Below are 21,147 nucleotides of genomic sequence, written 5' to 3'. Positions count from 1 at the left end.
AAAGGTGATCAGCCCTCCGCTTCAGGTACCAGTCCATGGTAATATCTAATAAATATTACAGTGAAAAAATCACTTATATTTATTTTTACCCCCCTTGGGAATCGAACCCGGGACCTCCAGAACGGTAGCCGAGCGTGCTGACCATTACACTACGGAGGCGGACAATAGGTATTAATAAATTAAATACTAATCAGAAACTTGATTTTAAAACGACTTGTGATAATATTTATTGTGTTTTAATGTTATGGACAAAAGTCCCTTATTTATTTGTGAATGTTATTGAACTAAAGACATGTTGCAATTATATGTACTTTATTTATTGTGTTGAAAATATACGTTTTAATTGTTGCACACGACTTTTTATTTATTGCTTGTGTAGAAAAACCATCATGATGTATGGAATTGAAAGTAGAGCGGACACCGTTGCCACAAACACGCGCTTAGAGTGTCAGAAATGAAGACTCTAAGAAGCATATCAGGCAAGAGTCTTCGAGATAGAATAAGAAATGCCAGGATCAGGGAAATATGCGAGATGGGAGATGTCGTTAGGTGGGGAAGGCAACGAAGGAGACAATGGTATGCGCGTGTGAGGAAAATGGAACCATCCAGACTCCCCCACATTGCAGAACAGCCAACCCCACTAGAGGACTCCCGGGCAGACCACCAAAGAGATGGGTGGATAGCTGGGAATCTACATCGTAGGAGGCCAATCCCTCTTAAAAAACAGGCCACAATTCTTCTAAACTTATTTGCAACCAATGGTGCATAGGGCACTGCATGGTATTGACAAAGTGTTAACTTGATCATTACTTACATGAAGGCAAAATGATCACTCCTGTCCAGGGTAATATAAAATAAATATTCATTCATTCGAACCCTTATCCGCCCTAATGGTGCAAAGGACACTGCATCATACAAACGCAGTGTTGTCTTGATCGTTAACACATGAAGGAAAGGTGATCAGCCGTCCGCTTTAGGTACCAGTCTAGGGGAATATGGAAGAAATATTAGAGAGAGAAAAACACGTATATTTATTTGCCCCCCCCCCGGGAATCGAACCCGGGACCTTTAGAACGGTAGCCGAGCATGCTGACCATTACACTACGGAGGCAGATTAAATAAATATTGAAGTGCAAAATCACTAATATTTATTTTTGTCCCCCCTCGGAATCGAACCTGGGACCTCCAGCACGGTAATTAAACACGCTAACCATCACACCACGGAGGCAGAGCCGCGATAAGAGATTATTTAAATTAAACACAGATTTGTTATAAAAATATTTTTTATTACTATTATTTAAAGTTATGTACAGTACTCCTAGCGCTAATTCAAGGCAATCATTATATTTAATGCTAATACACATAATTAGGCATCTAGAAACAGAGACGGAATTGTCCACAGCTTCGTGGAGAATATCATATTGCAATTTGAGCAACAGCCATCTTTAGGAGAGTGCTGAAACGTATACCATTCGACAATCTTTATACATATTCAATTCGTTTGAAAATGCCACAGCTAGGCGAAACAACTGTCACAATATTAATTTTTTATGTGTTTTTGTTCATAAAATACAACTTAGTAGACTCAAAAAATCTGTGTTTGATTTAAAATTAATACATAAATTAAGATGGAGTTCTACAAATTAAATGGTAAATCAATAAATAAATAAAAAGTATTTGAACCTTTCCTTAATAGCCATTTAGTGACGCGGCTTTATATACTGGACCGTAAAGTTAATTCTGTTGATCTCAAAAAATATCTTTAAAAAATAAATAAAATTATATATATATATGTATATATATATATATATATATATATATATATATATATATATATATATATATATATATATATATATATATATATATATATATATATATATATATATATATATATATATATATATATATATAAATATATATTTAAGCGAAATAATAAAAATAAATGCTCTGTTAAAAATGCTGTGACTAAAAAAATATATAAAATTTTTGATCAGCTAAACTATGTTTAATGCAACACAATATAAAAAATATATATGTATATATATAATCTTTGCAACGTTTGTTCAGTTAGGTACTTGGCACGTCCCGTACGTCGAACACAGCTCCTATGTCCATACTAACATTATTGCCACACATTAGACACAGCTCGGCTGTCCAAACTTATAACACAGTAAGGGACTTTTTTTGTAGTAGGTACGTTTTTTTGCATTTTTGGACTGTGTAGAATCTACTGAGTCCAAAAATGCAAAAAAAAAAGGTACTACAAAAAAATGTCCCTTACTGTGTTTTGAGTTTGGACAGCCGAGCTCCTGTGTCCATATTAATATTATTGCCACACATTGGACACGGGAGTCGTGTCAAGTTTAAATTAATTGGATACAAAATATTACCGCATTTCTTTAAAAGCTAATAATAATCATAAGAACAAGAGTAAACAACATTCTGACAATAAAAAAATGGAATTGTAAATGAAAAACACTTTATTTCATATTTAAAATTCTTGGAAGTTCTATGTATATGAACCAATTTTTAAACATTGTTTTTGAATCACTAGAACTTCACTAGAGACATCTATTGGTGTTTTATTGGTTTGTTTTATTATAATGACTAGTTTCGGAAGCTACATCTTGAGGTCTAAATATAAACTTTATGCTCTTACCTCAAGATGGAAGCACAGCTTCCGAAATTAGTTATTATAATAAACAAACTTACCAATAGATGTCTCTAGTGAAGTTCTAGTGATTCAAGAACAATGTTTCAATATTGGTTCATATACATAGAACTTCCAAGAATTTGAGTAGTATGGTTATTAATAATGGGTAGAATTGGTGAATGTTACACGTGTGTATGATGGTCGTCAGCCTGTAAATGCCCAGACTTCCATATTCTTCTTCATCTTTGATGAGATGTCAAAAAATAATATATCCAAAATTACACACGGTTATTGGATTGAATTCTACTTTTATTCACATATATATGATCATATGTGACGCATTTCATATTATTAAGACATTATCAAACACTCGCAGTGTTTGATAAAGATGAATTGCGTCACGTATTATCATATATATGTAAATAAAAGTAGAATTCAATCCAATAACCTTGTTTAATTTTAAATATATTACCCAACAATTCAATATGGAATTCTACCAACTGTCTGCAGTTACAATAAATGTGTTTTTCATTTACAATTTCATCATGTCTGTCATTCACAAAGTGAATGCTGAAACAATAAATAAAAAATAACAGATTTTATACAAAGTTATACCTGTTATTGGCCAGACTTAAAGTGATCACTTTAACCAGCCAATGGCAGGTTCCAAGCTTTGTAAATGGCCAGACTTCTAAATTCTTGTTGAACTAAGTTGATATATCGCTCACTCCTTTCAACAACGTCATACATCAAAAAACTTGATTTTTCAAGAGTTAAAGTTTAAAAATATAATTTTATTAAAAATAAATATCAAGCTACTTATTAAACTTTTTACTGTGCAACAGATATTTTTAGGTAAAACCTGAAGGTTTGATCTCCATTTGAAAAATATTTAATATATTTAAAAAAATATTAAATAATACCTTTTCTTCAAAATGCAAAAACAACACTTTCTGCCCTGTAGCGGGTAAATGTTAAGTTAAAAATATGCCGCTTTTGCTGGGATATAGTACATTTTCTGGGCATTCCGAAAACATGCACAACTAAAAATTTACGATTTTTAATATATGACGTTGTTGAAAGGAGTGAGCGATATGAATAAAAAAATATTTTATATGGTGGACTTTCTTTCAAAGCTTGTGGATTTCCATTCATTCTATATGACACAAGGTATTTTATACACAGTAACCCTCATAATTATTATAATATAAATAAAAAGCTTCTAACACAAGGTCCAATATTTATACAAAAATAATATTTTAAAATATGTATAATGCTAACAATGATTAAAGAAAACACTTCGTTTTATACCACTTGAGTTTTATTATTGACTATATGTTTTAGAAGTTAAACTTCCATCATTCAGGTCTGTATAATAACTAAAATATAAAATATAAAATTGTTCTATAAATAAGGAGAGGGGAAAGTAAGGGGAAGGGGTTAGTCAAGGAACGGAGTTTGAAAACAAAGGAAAAATGGAAAGCAATGGCGAAAAATTTTGAAACAATATATTATTTAAAATTATGAATTATGCATTATCTTGAAAATTTAGAAATACAAAAAAACCTGAATTCTAATAATAATTTATTAAATAATATATTGTTTCAAAATTCTTCGCCATTGCTTTCCATTTTTCCTTTGTTTTCAAACCCCGTTCCTTGACTAACCCCTTCCCCTTACTTTCCCCCCTCCTTATTTATAGAACAATTTTATGTTTTATATTTTAGTTATTATACAGACCTGAATGATGGAAGTTTAACTTCTGAAACATGTAGTCTATAATATAAAACTCAAGTGGTAAAAAACGAAGTGTTTTCTTTAATCATTGTAACATGTCTTACCACAAAGTTAATGCCGAAACAATAAATAAATGTATAATGCTTATTCTTAAACACATTTTTAATTTATATCAAATATAATTGATTATTTGTGGTATGATTAATAATGTAATTAATATATAATTATGGAAAATATACAGTGGAACCCCCCAAATTCAAACAAGACTTTTGAAGAAAAACATTTTAAAAACACGCAAAGACTGAAGACCATATTTATAATTACATAAAATTACTATACAAAGTGGCGCAAAATCAATCACATGTTATAATTTTTGCTAATGACGTCGTACGTCAATGACATTAGACACTACGCTCACTCCTTTCAAGAACGTCATAAATCAAAAAACTTGATTTTTCAGGAGAACGTTTTAAAAGTTTGAAAATATAATAAAATGTATTAAAAATAGATATCAAGCCACTCATTGAACTTTTTACTATGCAAAACATCTTTTTAGGTAAAACTTGAAGTATTTTATGTATTAATTTTAAATCAAACACAGATTTTTTGAGTCTACTAAGTTGTATTTTACTAACAAAAAACACATCAAAAATTATATTGTGACAATATAAAAATTCTTAAAAATAATATTACCAACAAGTGTATTAAGCTTTAAAATATTAATTCTCTAAAATATGGCCATGTCAATAAATTCTTCCTTTCCCAGAAAATAAATATAAGGGTACATACCTACATCCCCCCCTAACTACTGTTGTCTCCCATCAATTATTGCTGCACGTGTTAAAACTGTCACTTAGAATTGTACAGCTACATAAGGACCGTAGTCCATTTGATCTTCACATTCGTTTGATAATGCCCTAACAAGGCGAAACAATTGTCACAGTATAATTTTTTATGTGTTTTTTGTTAATAAAATACAACTTAGTAGACTCAAAAAATCTGTGTTTGATTTAAAATTAATACATAAATTAAAATGGAGTTCTACAAATTAAACCCCAAATCAATAAATAAAACTTGAAGGTTTTTTCTCCATTTGAAAAATATTTATGATATCAAAAAAAATAAATTAAACAATACCTTTTCTTCAAAATGCAAAAACAACACTTTTTGCCCTGAAGCGGGTAGATACCTATGACGGGTAAATATTGAGTTAAAAATATGCCGCTTTTGCTGGGAAATAGTACATTTTCTGGGCATTTCGAAAACATGCACAACTGAAAATTGACAATTTTTGATTTATGACGTTCTTGAAAGGAGTGAGCGATTTGTGAACTAGATATCTTCAACACACCTTTCTTAATTTTATCCGTAATGCTCATCTCAGCCTTGCATTCACTGCCTGCCCTAGTTTATTCTCTGTACACACTGTATGTACTGTATTACAAATTTCTCGGCTAATCCGAACCATTTCAAATCCGAACAGGCCATAGCACCAATTAGTTCGGATATCCGGGCTTCCACTGTATTCATAAAACACTTAAAAACCAAGTTCAATTCTTCTAAAATAACATTACGCATTAATAATTTATGAGCTTTTTCCAAAAACACGTTTCATTAAAATCTATTAATATATCATGGGTATATGTACTGGCAAAAAAAAAAATCTAAAATCCCTGTTTGAATAATCCCTGTTATTTAAAGCTTTTAGCCTGAATTAAATACGCGCTATTAAACTTAAAGTAGAATTTAATTTTCAAACCACACATATATATATATATATATATATATATATATATATATATATATATATATATATATATATATATATAAATATATATATATATTATATATATATATATATATATATATTTATATATATATACATATATATATATAAATATATATATATATATATATATATATATATATATATATATATATATATATATATATATATATATATATATATATATATATATATATATATATATATATATATATATATATATATATATATATATATATATATATATATGTAATAAAATACCTAGGTACCTACCTATACATTTTATTAAGTACTTACAAATAGTACCTACATAAAACAGTTCTACCACCAGATGTCGCATGCGTCGCACTGAATAAAACAAAAGACATCAGATAGAAAAAATAGAATATTCTGAACTGTCAGAATCAGATAGATAGATAGAAAAATATTATAAAGATAAATTAAGAATAAACTTTAATTACAAAGCAACAAATTGTTTATTTTATTATTATACACCCACTTTACAAAGAAAAATATTACCACCTTATATATTTATATATATATATATATATATATATATATATATATATATATATATATATATATATACATATACATATATATATATATATATATATATATATATATATATATATATATATATATATATATATATATATATATATATATATTCCCTCTTCAGGGTTTAATTTATAATATTCAAAACAAAATATGACATTTCAAACTACTAAGTGTATTTTGCCAGTTTAAAGAACATTTTTAATTAAAGTTTTACTTAGTAAATACCACTATTTCTTAAAATCCACTGTGACACGGTGTTTTAATATGATGCGGAATGCATGGAAACACGTGTCACAGTAGAATTTAAGAAATAGTGGTACATATTTACTAAGCCAAATTTTAATTAAAAATGGACAGATTTTACCACAAAGTGACTGCCGAATCGAATAATGAGTTTGTAGAACATTGAAAACCTTATAATTTGCATTGAAAACCTTGAAAACCTTGAACATTGAAACCCTTAAAATTATAAAGTCAAAATTGCATATTTTCAAGTTAACGTTTTTTGCCAGTACACTCACGATATATATCTCACCTGTCCGATTTTAAACACTAGTAAAAAACATTTTGCAAAAAAAATAAGTATTTTTTTTTTTATATTATTCTTTTAGTAGAGTAAATAGCATTGTTATAGACACCCCCCAGTCATTGACACGTGCATAATTAGTATAATAATAATAATAGCAGTACCAAGTATTTAAAACCCATGATTTTTTATATATTTTGTTTATCAGTAAGTTGGCATTCTTCTTCTTCTAACCCATGTCCACATCCAATGGTGCATAGGGCACTGCGTCATATAGAAGCATTGTTATCTTGATCAAATATATAAAAGTGATTTTTTCAGTCTAATATTTGTTCAACGGTGCCGTGGAGTAGTTGGATAGACGCTCAACTGCGAAACTGGCGTCGCGGGTTCGATTCCCACCAATTGCAAAATGAATTCAAGAAAGATTTATTTTCAATCGGTCTGGGTGTTTGTGATGTATTTTTCACATTTACCTTCCCTATCCTGACTATCTTACCTGCAGACAAGCATCTAAAATAGACGCTTTGCGTATAATTCCTTTAAATAAATATATAAATATTACCCTGGACTGGTACCCGAAGCAGAGGGCTGATCACCTTTCCTTCATGGCTTAACGATCAAGATAACACTGCGTTTATATTATGCAGTGCCCTATGCACCATTGGGGTGCAGACAAGGGTTGAGAGTGAGAGAATTATTATATCCTACATTTTGAAAAACAGACAATATTATGACAAATTATTTTTCAAACAAATTATTAAATACATAATGAAAAATTGTAAAATGGGTTTGAATATATAAATATATATGAAACTGGCAATAACAGGGGTCTATTTGCTACTTTAAAATTAATCTACTAAATTATACAACGCCAATATTTGAATCAAGTTATTTTTTAAATCACTTTTAAATTGTAATAAGTAAAAAGTTATGTAAAAAAAAAATTTAATAAATAAAACGTATAGTGAGGAATTACTGTTAAGTAAGTAAAAGAAAGTAAAATGCTAAAAATGCAAGCTCTACGTGAAGTTCTTCTCAGCTTCGTGTTGTGTCGCATAATGAGCAAATAAATCGTCTGATTGACTTTGTGGACGGTGACAATGCAATCCGAAATTCCTCGACAAATACCGCTTTGATTCATAACAGAGGAAAGAAGTACATTTTGACTAATTGTGTTTAAGTTTCCAAGGACAAATATTAGTAAATATTTTGCCAAACGGCAATCCTCGGGTGGCGTTGCCGACGCAACGTCCGCACGGCGACACGGCCCGCTTGCGGACGCGGCTAGGCCGTCGCTTTGCTCCGACGCTTGTTGAGGAGAGCGTTGTTGCTGGCGTCCAACGTCTTCATTTGGACCTGAAAACATGGACAAGATTTATTACTTATTCCGACAGACTAGATTATTCACCCTACGGATGATGTATCGATATTGACATGTCAACACAGATGAAGAAGAATATGGAAGTCTGGGCTAACGATCTACCATAGGATGGTTTAAGTCAAGGGTAGCCAACCCGCGGCCTGCCGGGTGTCCAAAAGAAGTTTTTGAGGTATCTCAACATGAGAGAGTACGGCTATTATCCTCGGCTCTACCCGACCCAGTTTCTCCAGGGTATGCTCGGCTACAATAGTTTAGAGACTAGAAGGAATGTGTATTTGATTACGCATTTTTATCGATTGTTGCGCGGTATGATCGATAATCCTGAAATTATCCGGAACATTGGTCTGTATGTTCCCGATAGTTACCTAAGACAGCGGCGACATAGATTGTTTCACATTCCTATACACAGGACCAACCTGCCGATGGTTATGCCTGTAGGAAGAGCTACCGCTATGTTGAACAATATCACATTGGATATTGATCTGTTCCATGTGCCCGAAGGAGTTTTCCGAAGCGGGATTCTTCTACACCTTTAAGTCTTCTTGCTTACTTTTAATATATACGCCTTGAATATTGTTTTTTATGTATATATTATTTTTTTGTTGTTGAATAAATTGAAAAATTGAAAATTGAAATAATAGGTGCTTTTAGGACAGAACTGATGTACTTTTACGTTAGCGTGTTCCCTCTCTCTGTCTCACATAAAATATTTTTGGCACAGTTAGTGCAATGGCGCAAAAAAACAATAAAAAATGTATTAAAAAAGAACTCCACCGACAAGACACACAAGGTGGCTTGGTGGGTCTCTGCGAAAAAAAATTCTAAATATGTATAAATTGTGATTAAAATAAATGTATACAAATAAAAAAAAAATTGTGGATAGAATGACTGCAGAAGGCTGTACCTGATCGTAGTCTACGCGCATGGTGGCCAGGGAGCGGGTCATCTCGTCCTGCACCTCGCCCCACGCCTCCCCGCCCTCCCGCAGCAGGCGCCCCGTGTGCAGCGGCGTCTGCGGCACGCTGCGGTGCATCTTGATCCAGCGTCCGTTCATCACCTGCATTCGGTCGGTACACTTACTATTAGACATACGCATTGAACTGGCATTTCTGAGGTTAATGCACAAGGAGATATGATCATACATTAAATTCTTCTTCTAACCCTTCTCCGCACCCCAATGGTGCATAGGGCACTGCATCGTATAGAAGCAGTGCTATCTTGATCGTTAAATACACGAAGGAAAGGTGATCAGCCTTCCGCTTCAGGTACCAGTCCAGGGTCATATTAAATAAATATCATACTGAAAAATCACCAATATTTATTTTGACCCTCTAGGGAATCGAACCCGGGACCTCCAGCATGGTAGCCTAGCGCGCTAACCACTACACTATGGAGGCGGACATTAAATTCAATTAAATGAATTGGTAGAAGAAATAAACAACACATCCGGAAAAACGATTATTTGAGGAATGATAGATAGAGGTTTCTTCGTCTTCCATCTTCTTCCAACCCTTATCCGCACCCGATGGTGCATAGGGCACTGCATCATATAAATTTTCTTGTACTTGGCGGGGAATAGAATCTGCGATGGCAGTTTCGCAGCCGAGCGTCTGCCCAACTATGCCACAGCACCTGCGGGAGCGGGAACGGGGAGACTGACCTGTTCTATGGTGAGGCGGGTTGATGGGTCCACGGAGAGCATTCCCTTGATGAGGCTCTTGGCGTCCTTGGACACGTTGGACCACTCCGGGTCCGGGAAGTCAAACTGTCCCAGTCGTATCCTCTGGAAGATTTTATCACATCATTATTTTATATATTAACCGGTTAACCGCCGGTAGGTACATGTATGGCGGTACCCAGCACGCCACGACACCACAAAAATAAAACCTGCCAAATAAATGAAGAGCGCGCCAGTCGTACAGTCATTTATAACAATAATAAATAAAACCCTTATCCGCACCCCAATGGTGCATAGGGCACTGTGTCATATTAACGCAGTGTTATCTCGATCGTTTACACATGAAGGAAAGGTGATCAGCCCTCTGCTTCAGGTACCAGTCCATGGTAATATTGAATAAATATTACAGTGAAAAAATCACTTATACCCCCCTTGGGAATCGAACCCGGGACCTCCAGAACGGTAGCCGAGCGTGCTGACCATTACACTACGGAGGCGGACAAAAATTCACAAAAATTCACAGTCATTTATACAAAATCATAAAATTAATTATTCATGGTGCAGGGTTGTCACAAAATTTGTCATTTACTTTACAATGTACCAGATAAAAAATTTAAAGGATAGACTCTTTTATGACCCTTTTTATATCCTCAGCAAGCCAGAGGCTCTCAACATAGGATGTTAATTATTTTTTTATAATAATATTCTAATGAATGTTTGTAATTTTTTATTTAATATAATGTACCTGAACGTACGGAATACAGCTTGTTGCTTTAGGGCGAAAATATGACGGACGTACCATGTTTGTTCGTATGGGTAGGGCGATTATATTAAAAAATTAATAAATAATAATAATACAACCCTTATCCGCACCCCAATGGTGCATAGGGCACTGTGTCATATAAACGCAGTGTTATCTCGATCGTTTACACATGAAGGAAAGGTGATCAGCCCTCCGCTTCAGGTACCAGTCCAGGGTAATATTGAATAAATATAAGAGTGAAAAAATCCGCCTCCGTAGTGTAATGGTCAGCGCGCTCGACTACCGTTCTGGAGGTCCCGGGTTCGATATAAAAAAATTAAAGGATTATATTTTTTTCATATTTACATACATAATATATATATACATATGGATGATTTTCACTCTCATATTTATTTTATATCACCTTGAACCTGTACAAGAGGCGCAGGACTGATCAATCACCTTCCTGTCATGCAATAAACGATCAAGACAACACTGCCCCGATACGACACAGCGCCCTATGCGTCATCAAACTTTGTTATCAAGTTATGTAAATAAAATTACAGCAGCATTTTGCGATTAGAGTATTCCGGGACCTACCCTCTTCATTCCGGGGGATATGGCGAGCCCGTTGTTGGAGTAGAAGGGCGGGAAGCCGCACAGCAGGATGTACATGACCACACCGAGCGACCAGATGTCACATGACTTGTCATATTTGTCTGGTCCGAGAACCTAAAACCAAAATCAACTTGTTACAAATAATCGTTCAAGTAAGTATGGCAAACTTTACACACATCGCTCACTCCTTTTAAGAATATCATAAATCAAAAATTGTAAATTTTCAGTTGTGCATGTTTTCGGAATGCCCAAAAAATGTACTATATCCCAGCAAAAGAGGCACATTTTTAACTTAATATTTACCCGCTACAGGGCAGAAAGTGTTGTTTTTGCATATTGAAGAAATGGTATTAAACTAAATATTTTTCAAATGGAAAAAAAACCTTCAGGTTTTACCTAAAAAGATCTGTTGCACAGTAAAAAGTTCAATAAGTGGCTTGATATTTATTTTTAGTACATTGTATTATATTTTTAAACTTTAAAAACATTCTACTTAAAAATCAAGTTTTTTTATTTGTGACGTTTTTGAAAGGAGTGAGCGACATGTACAAACAAAGTGATCCTTTAACACGTTCACTGGGTATAAAATAATGTCTTTTTCTTCTGCTTAACACATTGCTGTCGGGCAGTTTTGTTTATCAACTGGGACCCTAATAATACTCTGCCAGTCTGCCGCCCGACCTTCAGACTAATCACAAGTAGCCGCAACACCCAATTCCCATCTGTACAATGTTTGCAGGCGTCTCTCGCGCTCTACCTAAAGTAAGCAAATAGAACGCTCGCAAGCGTCTCCCGCTCTCTACCAACAGTATGGAAAAGGACCCTAATTATACTATGGTAGTCTGCTGCCCGACCCTCAGTATACTAATCACAAGTAGCCGCAACACCCAATTCCCAACTGTACAATGTTTGCAGGCGTCTCTCGCGCTCTACCTAAAGTAAGCAAATAGAACGCTCGCAAGCGTCTCCCGCTCTCTACCAACAGTATGGAAAAGGACCCTAATTATACTATGGTAGTCTGCTGCCCGACCCTCAGTATACTAATCACAAGTAGCCGCAACACCCAATTCCCATCTGTACAATGTTTGCAGGCGTCTCTCGCGCTCTACCTAAAGTAAGCAAATAGAACGCTCGCAAGTGTCTCCCGCTCTCTACCAACAGTATGGAAAAGGACCCTAATTATACTCTGGCAGTCTGCCGCCCGACCCTCAGTATACTAATCACAAGTAGCCGCAACACCCAATTCCCATCTGTACAATGTTTGCAGGCGTCTCTCGCGCTCTACCTAAAGTAAGCAAATAGAACGCTTGCAAGCGTCTCCCACTCTCTACCAACAGTATGGAAAAGACGCTTTTAAACGTTTCCCGCAAACAATGTGTTAATCTTTCTATAGATCATGGGGATCTGTCTGAGATGCCAAAAAACATTTTACAGATGGGAATTGGGTTTGCAGTTACCTGTGATTAGTATACGACCCTAATTAAAATACTAATTAGAGTCGGGGTTGATGAAAAACTGCCTGACAACAATGTGTAAAAATTTCAGGGGTCCATCTTGTGGGGTCTTGTCTCGCAACAGGTCCTGCCCATTGCCACAAGAGTCTGAATACTTGGAGCAAGAAAATATATAATTGTATAAAATTAGCTTGGACTTGTGAGTGTTACCTCCGGCGCCACGTAGTATGGGGTGTAGCAAGGCGTTTGCAAAGTATCCGCCGCGCTCCGGGTTTCCTTGGCGAACCCAAAGTCAGTCAGCTTGAGCAGTGCTCCCGGCTCGGTCCCGGAGTACAGCAGGTTCTCCGGCTTGATGTCTCGGTGGGCGATGTCGCCGTCGTGCAAGTAGCGCACCGCCACGCATATGGAGTGCATTATCTGGAATGCAGAGGGGAATTAGGTCTCTCGCTCTTCTGATTCTAATCCGGGACTGCATCGGATGACGCAGTCCTGACTTGATTGTCAAAAAGATCACATATACTGAGCACATTGACACATCTTATGCGGAAGGCGAGTTTTACAGTACTCAGTCTGCCAATCACCGTTTGTAATGGTGGAGACTGACCGGAGCATTTGGTCGTAACGTAACACGTTACGATGCGAGCGTTCGCATAGTCAGTACAGCGAGCCGAGCGCTCCATCTATAGTTTCGGATGCTCACTGATTTGTTACGACGTTATACGGCGAAATACTCCGGTCACTCTCCACCTTAAGACTATGCAATCAACTTTTTTTTACCGTTCTGTTTTCACTCATTTGTTCCACATACCCAAACCTTCTCAATACACCTTTTGTAACCACTGAGAGTCGGGCGGCAGACTGCCAGGGTATAATTAGGGTCCCAGTTGATGAACAAAACCACCTGATAACATGTGTCATTTTGATAAATAATGTTTATCAAAGTCTTGCATTTGAGCCTTGCATTCATTCCTTATATCACCATTCGAGCATTGATCATACATGGTTTTACCGCACTGAGAAATTTAATTCCGACTGCATTTTATCCTTTTTCTGCAAAATCCATGCTTCACTTATGGAGGTGCATGGGCATTGTTGGTACTAGGACACTGTGAAGCACCGCAGTTTAGCTATTAGGCTCTAGCTACAACTGATTTCAGACTGCCATTTTCTCTCCCTTCTATACCTTTATGAATCTTTCATTCGTTCCATTATATCCAAACCATCTCAACACTCCTTTCCGATGTGTTAACCGGTTAACTGCCAAAAGCGTCTTAAGACGCATAATTTTCTGAGAACGGAGCACCGCTAATACAAACGCTAATACATACGCGCCGTTTTAAATGGGCTTTTACTAAAGAGAATTAATAATTTAAATGTACAAATATATTGAACGCATAGTGACATCTATTGAGAATATCTTTGCATACTTGGAATTGAAACAGAATTTGTTTTTACCACTTTAAACGTAAATTAAAGAGAGCTTTGTCGTCGGAACAACTGATGGCGCTCAGGGTTGTCCAATAATCCCCGAATTTCGATCGATGTTTTGCGTATATAATTTTTCATCTACAGAGTACAGTTTTATTTCGTGTTTCATGTATAGCGGTTCATATTATATTTGAAACTTATTTCGCGGTAGAATTTTCTGATTTTTATTTCTGTAACATAAACAATTACTTTTGACATATAATTTAGTTTTCATATTTTCCATGACAAATTTTGTGACAACCCTGAACCATGAACAGTTAATTTTATGATTATGGATAAATGACTACAGGACTGGCACGCTCTTCATTTATTCGGTAACTAACTAACTAACTAACTAACCATCACGCCGCTTCTCCGCAGGGGTAGGCAGAGAAAATAGAACGCCGCACCACTCTGTCTTTGCAAACATTCTTCGCCTCTTCCATGTTCATGCATCTCCTCATACATACCCGCCGATTGTTACGACTCCTAACCTGACCACTTTCAAGTATTTGGCATACCTGATCGTGCCATGTTTTTCTCGGTCTTCCTCTGCTCTTTTTTCCACTTATATTCGCCTCATAAATTTGTTTTACCGTTCTTTCCTCACTCATTTTTCATTTATTTGGCAAGTTTTATATTTAAACGTTATTACACTTTCAATAACGATATGTTTAGAAGGTTTTATTTTTGTGGTGAAATTCGCGGCGTGCTGGGTACCGCCATACATGTACCTGCCGGCAGTTACCAGGTTAAGATGGCATGCATTTTGCAGCACTGTGACCACTGCGGCACTCACCTCGGCGGCTTGTCTCTCGGTGAAGGCGCCGTCCTGGTGGTCCTGAATCCTCTGGAAGAGCTCCCCGCCCTGCATGCACTCCATCACCACGAGCAGGCATCGCGCCCCGCCGTACGTGTTGTCGTACACGTCCACAATCTGGAACCAAGACACAATCGTATTACATTTACTTATTGATTTGGCGTTTAATTTGTACAACTTCATTTTAATTTATGTCTTCTTCTTCTTTTTCTTCTTTATGTAGATCTTAGGGATCTGTTTGTGCTCTTGGGATGTCGACTCCCAGCTGTCTTTCCATCTTTTCGGAGGTCTGCCTGGGGGTCTGCGTCATTCAGGGTTGCCTCGGAGGGCGATACGTGGAAGTCTGTCTTCTGACATTATGTTCATATGTTCCTTCCAGTATCGCCTTCGTTGTCGTCCCCACCTCACGATATCCTCCGTCTTACACATGCTTCGAATGTCAGTATTTCTTACTCGGTCTCGCAATGTGTATGACGTTCTTGAAAGGAGTGAGCGACGTGTAACATTCAACATTCACCATTTTACCCATGATTGACATCTAAACCACTCAATTTTTGAAACCTATGTATGTATATAAAGCCCAGATATTTATATTGATGTATGACACTTACTATGTTTGCATTCTGCAACTGCTATCATTAGTGGTAATAAGTGGTATATTAATAAAGTACGCTCAATGATAATGATAGTGTTACGAGTAGATTGCTATCAGCAAGTGATTAATTGATGTATATACAATAAGCACCTACAATGCTGTACTAGGCGCAGAGGGGGTAACTGATCATTATTAGTTTATTAAAATTAAACACTTGAATAATCCACTTAATCGAGTTTTATTTTTATTTACGACTAGTTTCGAAAACGACAATTGTTTTCTTCTTCTGGTACAAATTAAAACAATTGTTTTAATTTGTACCAGAAGAAGAAAACAAATGTCGTTTTCGAAACTAGTCGTAAATAAAAATAAAACTCGATCAAGTGGATTGTTCAAGTGTTTAATTTTAATAAAATAATCATGTCATTCCACAAAGTTAATGCCGAATCAATAAATAAGATAATTATTAGTATTTTGGCAGTAACTTATAATTAAATTGATTTGTTATCCTCGTTCCAATTTTTTATTTAGTGTGTTTCACCCTCGAAAAAGCTATAGCTATATAATCGCATAAATTTGAGATTGAGAGGTGGACAAAATAGATTGACGTGTCGGATTTTGCATATATATGATGTAAAGAAAAGAAATAGTCCGTGAAGCGCTGGAGTGATCACCTTGCCTTTGTGTAAGTTACAATTAAGATAGCACTGCGTCAAAACGTTGCAGTGCATTTGCACCTTTGGGCGCAGATAAGAGTTAGAAGAAGAATAAGTTGGAGTTAAAAAATAAAATAAAAATCTATGTCTGTATTCTCAAAAACATAAAATATCCAGTAAACATTCTTTAAAAAAATCAAGCGTGGAGAGACATGTTAAAAAATATAGTCGGAACAAAAAGATATATGAACAAATGAGAAAAATAATTTAAAGATTTTGCCTATATACGATGTGCAGAAAGGAAAACTAAAAAATTAGTCAAAGGAATAAAATATATATGAATATAAGAGAAATAAAATATGAAAATAATAATAAAAATACATGACAAAAATATCCCAGTCCTTTGGGGCCCCTTATATTCAGGTTGCACTATATATACAAATTTTTCTTCTTTTTTCTGTGCCACTTATAACTTTTGTCCGCCTCCGTAGTGTAATGGTCAGCACGCTCGGCTACCGTTCTGGAGGTCCCGGGTTCAATTCCCAAGGGGGGTAAAATAAATATATGTGATTTTTTCACTGTCATATTTATTCAATATTACCCTGGACTGGTACCTGAAGCCGAGGGCTGATCACCTTTCCTTCATGTGTAAACGATCAAGATAACACTGAGTTTATATGACACAGTGCCCTATGCACCATTTGGGTACGGATAAGGGTTTTATTATTATTATTTATAATGAAGATCGGCGATCATAATGGCTATCTTCACTTTTGATGCTGCAGCTCGAAACAGAGATTTGGTGCTTCTGCCAAACCATTGTGGTAGGTTTTTCAGCCATGATGTCCTTCGACGTCAATCTTTCCTTGTATGATTAGGTGGAGAAGATGATATTTTTCATTTCTCATGACGTGTCCGAAGTACGTCAGCGCACTCTGCTTGATGCTTGGTAGGAGTTCCTTACATACAAATTAATCGTCCCTTAACCTTTTAACCGCGTTAACTTTGTTCCTAAGAGACACCCGTGCGCGGCGGTATTTCGCCGTTTTTTAAATGATTACTTTTATCATGTATTTAGGTTAAGAAACGATTTATTTTCCTAAACAAAAATGTTCAATGGGATTCATTGTGCCTTTTTGGTACTCTATAATACACTCGTGTCACATTATTCTTGAAATATATCGTAATATAAACAAATAAGATCGTAACATAAATAAATCAAAGCACGCATCGTGTGTCACTCTTACCCACTGGCGATGCGTAGCGTCGAGAGTGAGACAGATATAGGGCATGATTATGGCGTGGACTAATTACCGACCGCAAGAAAAATCAGGGTTCTGTTCTTTTATTTATCCTTGTGATGTTACAAATTATTAGTCAGATATTTCAACAGATTGACGTATTATTTTATCCAAAGTTCCACACCATGAAAAAATCCCTCTAAGTTGAACTGAGGTTCGAAACTTGGAGCAATGTAAAAACACAAACTCTTATGTCAGCCGCGTGTGGGGCATGTTTTGTTAAAACACATACGGTTATGCGAGCCGCGTGGATCCGGTTAAAAAACTAGCAAGATACAAAGTTAAGTGTAACCAATTGAATCCTTATAAAATAGCTCACCGCAACAACGTGGATGCACCCGCTGGCTCTCCAGTGCAGGTCCACCTCTCGGCGCGCCTTCACGCTGTCCCGCAGGACCTTCAGCGCGCGCTTAGTGCCCGTGCTCCGCTCCACACATTGCACAACCTGCAACAAGCACACTCCAAGCATAAGATAATCCCGTGTTGTACACTGGCGATGGTCATCTTTCAACAATAAAAATGTGTGCCATACACATATCGCTCACTCCTTTCAACAACGTCATAAATAAAAAAACTTGATTTTTCAGGAGGATGTTTTTAAAGTTTAAAAATATAACTACTTTTATTTACAACATTTTGAGTGTGTCCAAATACTTGTTCACTTGATTCGCACCTCACATACTAATATAAGAGTTTCTGCTTAGTAAAGAGCTTCTTTACATCTCACCAATAGATGTCTCTAGTTAGGTTCTAGTGATTCAAGAACAAGGTTTCTAAATTGGTTCATATATATAGAACTTCCAAGAATTTTATTAGTGTGGTTGTCAATAATGGGTAGAATTGGTGAATGTTACACGTGTGTAAAGTGATCGCTTAAACCAACCTATGACGGTCGTCAGCCCTGTAAATGCCCAGACTTCGATATTCTTCTTCATCTTTGATGAGATGTCAAAAAATAATACTTTTATTCACATATATATGATAATATGCGAAGCGTTCCTCTTATTAAGACATTATCAAACACATAGACATAGAGAGTGTTTCATAATTTCTGAGTAAGACGAAATGTGTCACATATTAATATATATATCGCTCACTCCTTTCAACAATGTCATTTAAAAAAACCTGATTTTTCGGGAAATCGTTTTTAAAGTTTAAAAATATAATACAATGTATTAAAAATAAATATCAAGCCACTTATTAAACTTTTTACGGCGCAACAGATCTTTTTTAGGTAAAACCTGAAGGTTTTTTCTCCATCTGAAAAATATTTAGTATATTTAAAAAAATAATTAAACAATACCTTTTCTTCAAAATGCAAAAACTACACTTTCTGTCACCATTGGGTGTGGAAAGGGTTAGAGAAAACATTATATCATATTGTGAATGCCAAAAAAAATTATAAATTAATAAAAATAAAGTGGATAAAAATAAAGTTCTAATTGTATTTTTCTGCCTCTGTAGTGTGATTTCACGCTCGGCTACCGTACTGGAGATCCTGGGTTTGATTCCCAGGGGGGTCAAATAAATATGAGTGATTTTTTCACACTAATGTTTATTCAATATTACCCTGGACTGGTACCTGAAGCGGAGGGCTGATCACTTTGCCTTCATGTGTTAACGATCAAGATAAGACTGCGTTTATATAATGCAGTGCTCTATGCACCATTGGGGTGCGAATAAGGGTTTAAATGTATTTTTAAAATTTATAATTTATATCCCGAACACATCACACATTTTTGTTGATAAAACATTACATTTACCACTTTTTTTTAAAATATATATTTTGAATAAATTTTACTACATTTTTTTCTTCAAATATTTACACATAGCATCTAATATTATGTTGGCATTCAAAACAATGCGTTAAGTGTGAGAAAACCGTTTTATAAATAGAAAAGCTGAGATCTAATTTAGAAAAAGTCAAAACAAAACGTCAAAGGATTCAATGACAGAAAAAACACAGGTGTCTTCACCTGTTCCTCTTCCAGAGTATGGGCGAAATGAGTAAACGATCGATGTGTGATCAACGAGTGATTAATGTTGTTTCAATTTCACGGCAGTTGTGAAATGCGGATTCTGAAGAAAACATGACTAACCTCAGAGATGGCCGAAAAGCAAATAATGAAAGACGAAATGGAAGAAATACCTTTCCGTTTATGCCTAGTCCCAAGACGGTGTCTGAAATTTCGTAATCAGTCACGATAGGAGTTTTCTTCGGCTGCTTAGGCGGTTGATTCATGATAATAAAAGCTCTCAACCACACAAATTCACGACCAACACTTCCGATCGCAAAACCCGCACTGTTTGTCAACAGCGCGAATTACATAAGTCGTAATTTCGGCAATGGAGTCGTTCTGATTGAAATCGTGTTATTTCTCGTTCATATCACTGTTTGGAGACTTTTCTGTTTGTTTAGTCGCAAAGTCTAGGGATTATTTTTATCTAAAAATAATACAACAGGCTTCTGACACTGACAAGGCGATCGGACGTGAAGTTGGCGCAGGTTTGAAGAGGATGCAGATGGGCGAAATACACGTACGGGTTTTTAGCGCCCATAGACTGCAAATTTATAATGGAAAATTTCGGATGTTGCTGGATCGCAAGCGATTTACTTCATAATCAGATGTGTCATTTTATGTGTTTCTTCCGCAGATATTTTAAATAAAATTAATTAAAAAAAATTAATTTAAAGTTGGAGGAGTGTAAGGGAGTCTACGTTAGTCACTACATTTTAGAGTGTAATGTATCAATTTTGTTTAGAAATATTTTGTAGACATTATCGACGTATTCAAAATTATTATCCAAAAATATGATTTTAAAAAAACCTCCCCGAAATAGGTTTCAATAAATATTTATACGATTCAAAAAAAAATTCTCAACTTCGTTCAGGTACATTTTATAAATTTTGTTTTCCAGTAATTAAATCATTAATATGGTAAAGGTTAAACATATTGTATTTCTATTTATTAGATTATTACTATGAAGCAATGCATTTCAAATAAAATATCTAAGGCCTATAAAACAACAACGCTCCAGCCCGTAGAGATTTCAAAACATGTGAGTTTTCTGCTAAATACTCGATCACTGTTTTTCCCACCCACCCTACTCACCTGATCTCACTTTTTTTGACTTCTTGTTGCCTAAACTCAAGTCCTTTGAAAGG

General features: G+C 35.3%; 1 protein-coding gene across 1 annotated transcript; it reads right to left on the bottom strand.

Annotated features, from left to right (window-relative positions):
- Nucleotides 1-7,978: 7,978 nt before the first annotated feature.
- Nucleotides 7,979-20,474, bottom strand: LOC148308955 (MAP kinase-activated protein kinase 2-like). Its single transcript, XM_088260826.1, has 8 exons — nucleotides 20,131-20,474; nucleotides 18,301-18,426; nucleotides 15,409-15,546; nucleotides 13,353-13,559; nucleotides 11,671-11,802; nucleotides 10,311-10,433; nucleotides 9,555-9,707; nucleotides 7,979-8,625 (listed from the first exon to the last, which is right to left on the bottom strand). The coding sequence occupies exons 1-8, from the start codon at nucleotides 20,221-20,223 to the stop codon at nucleotides 8,554-8,556; spliced, it is 1,044 nt and encodes a 347-aa protein (XP_088116952.1). The 5' UTR covers nucleotides 20,224-20,474; the 3' UTR covers nucleotides 7,979-8,553.
- Between the last annotated feature and the right edge of the window lie 673 nt (nucleotides 20,475-21,147).

Source organism: Brachycentrus maculatus, unplaced genomic scaffold (assembly GCF_059751285.1).
Source record: "Brachycentrus maculatus isolate JH-2025_06_01 unplaced genomic scaffold, ASM5975128v1 h1tg000143l, whole genome shotgun sequence".
NCBI lineage: Eukaryota > Metazoa > Arthropoda > Insecta > Trichoptera > Brachycentridae > Brachycentrus > Brachycentrus maculatus.
This window is presented reverse-complemented; position numbering and strand designations above follow the sequence as displayed.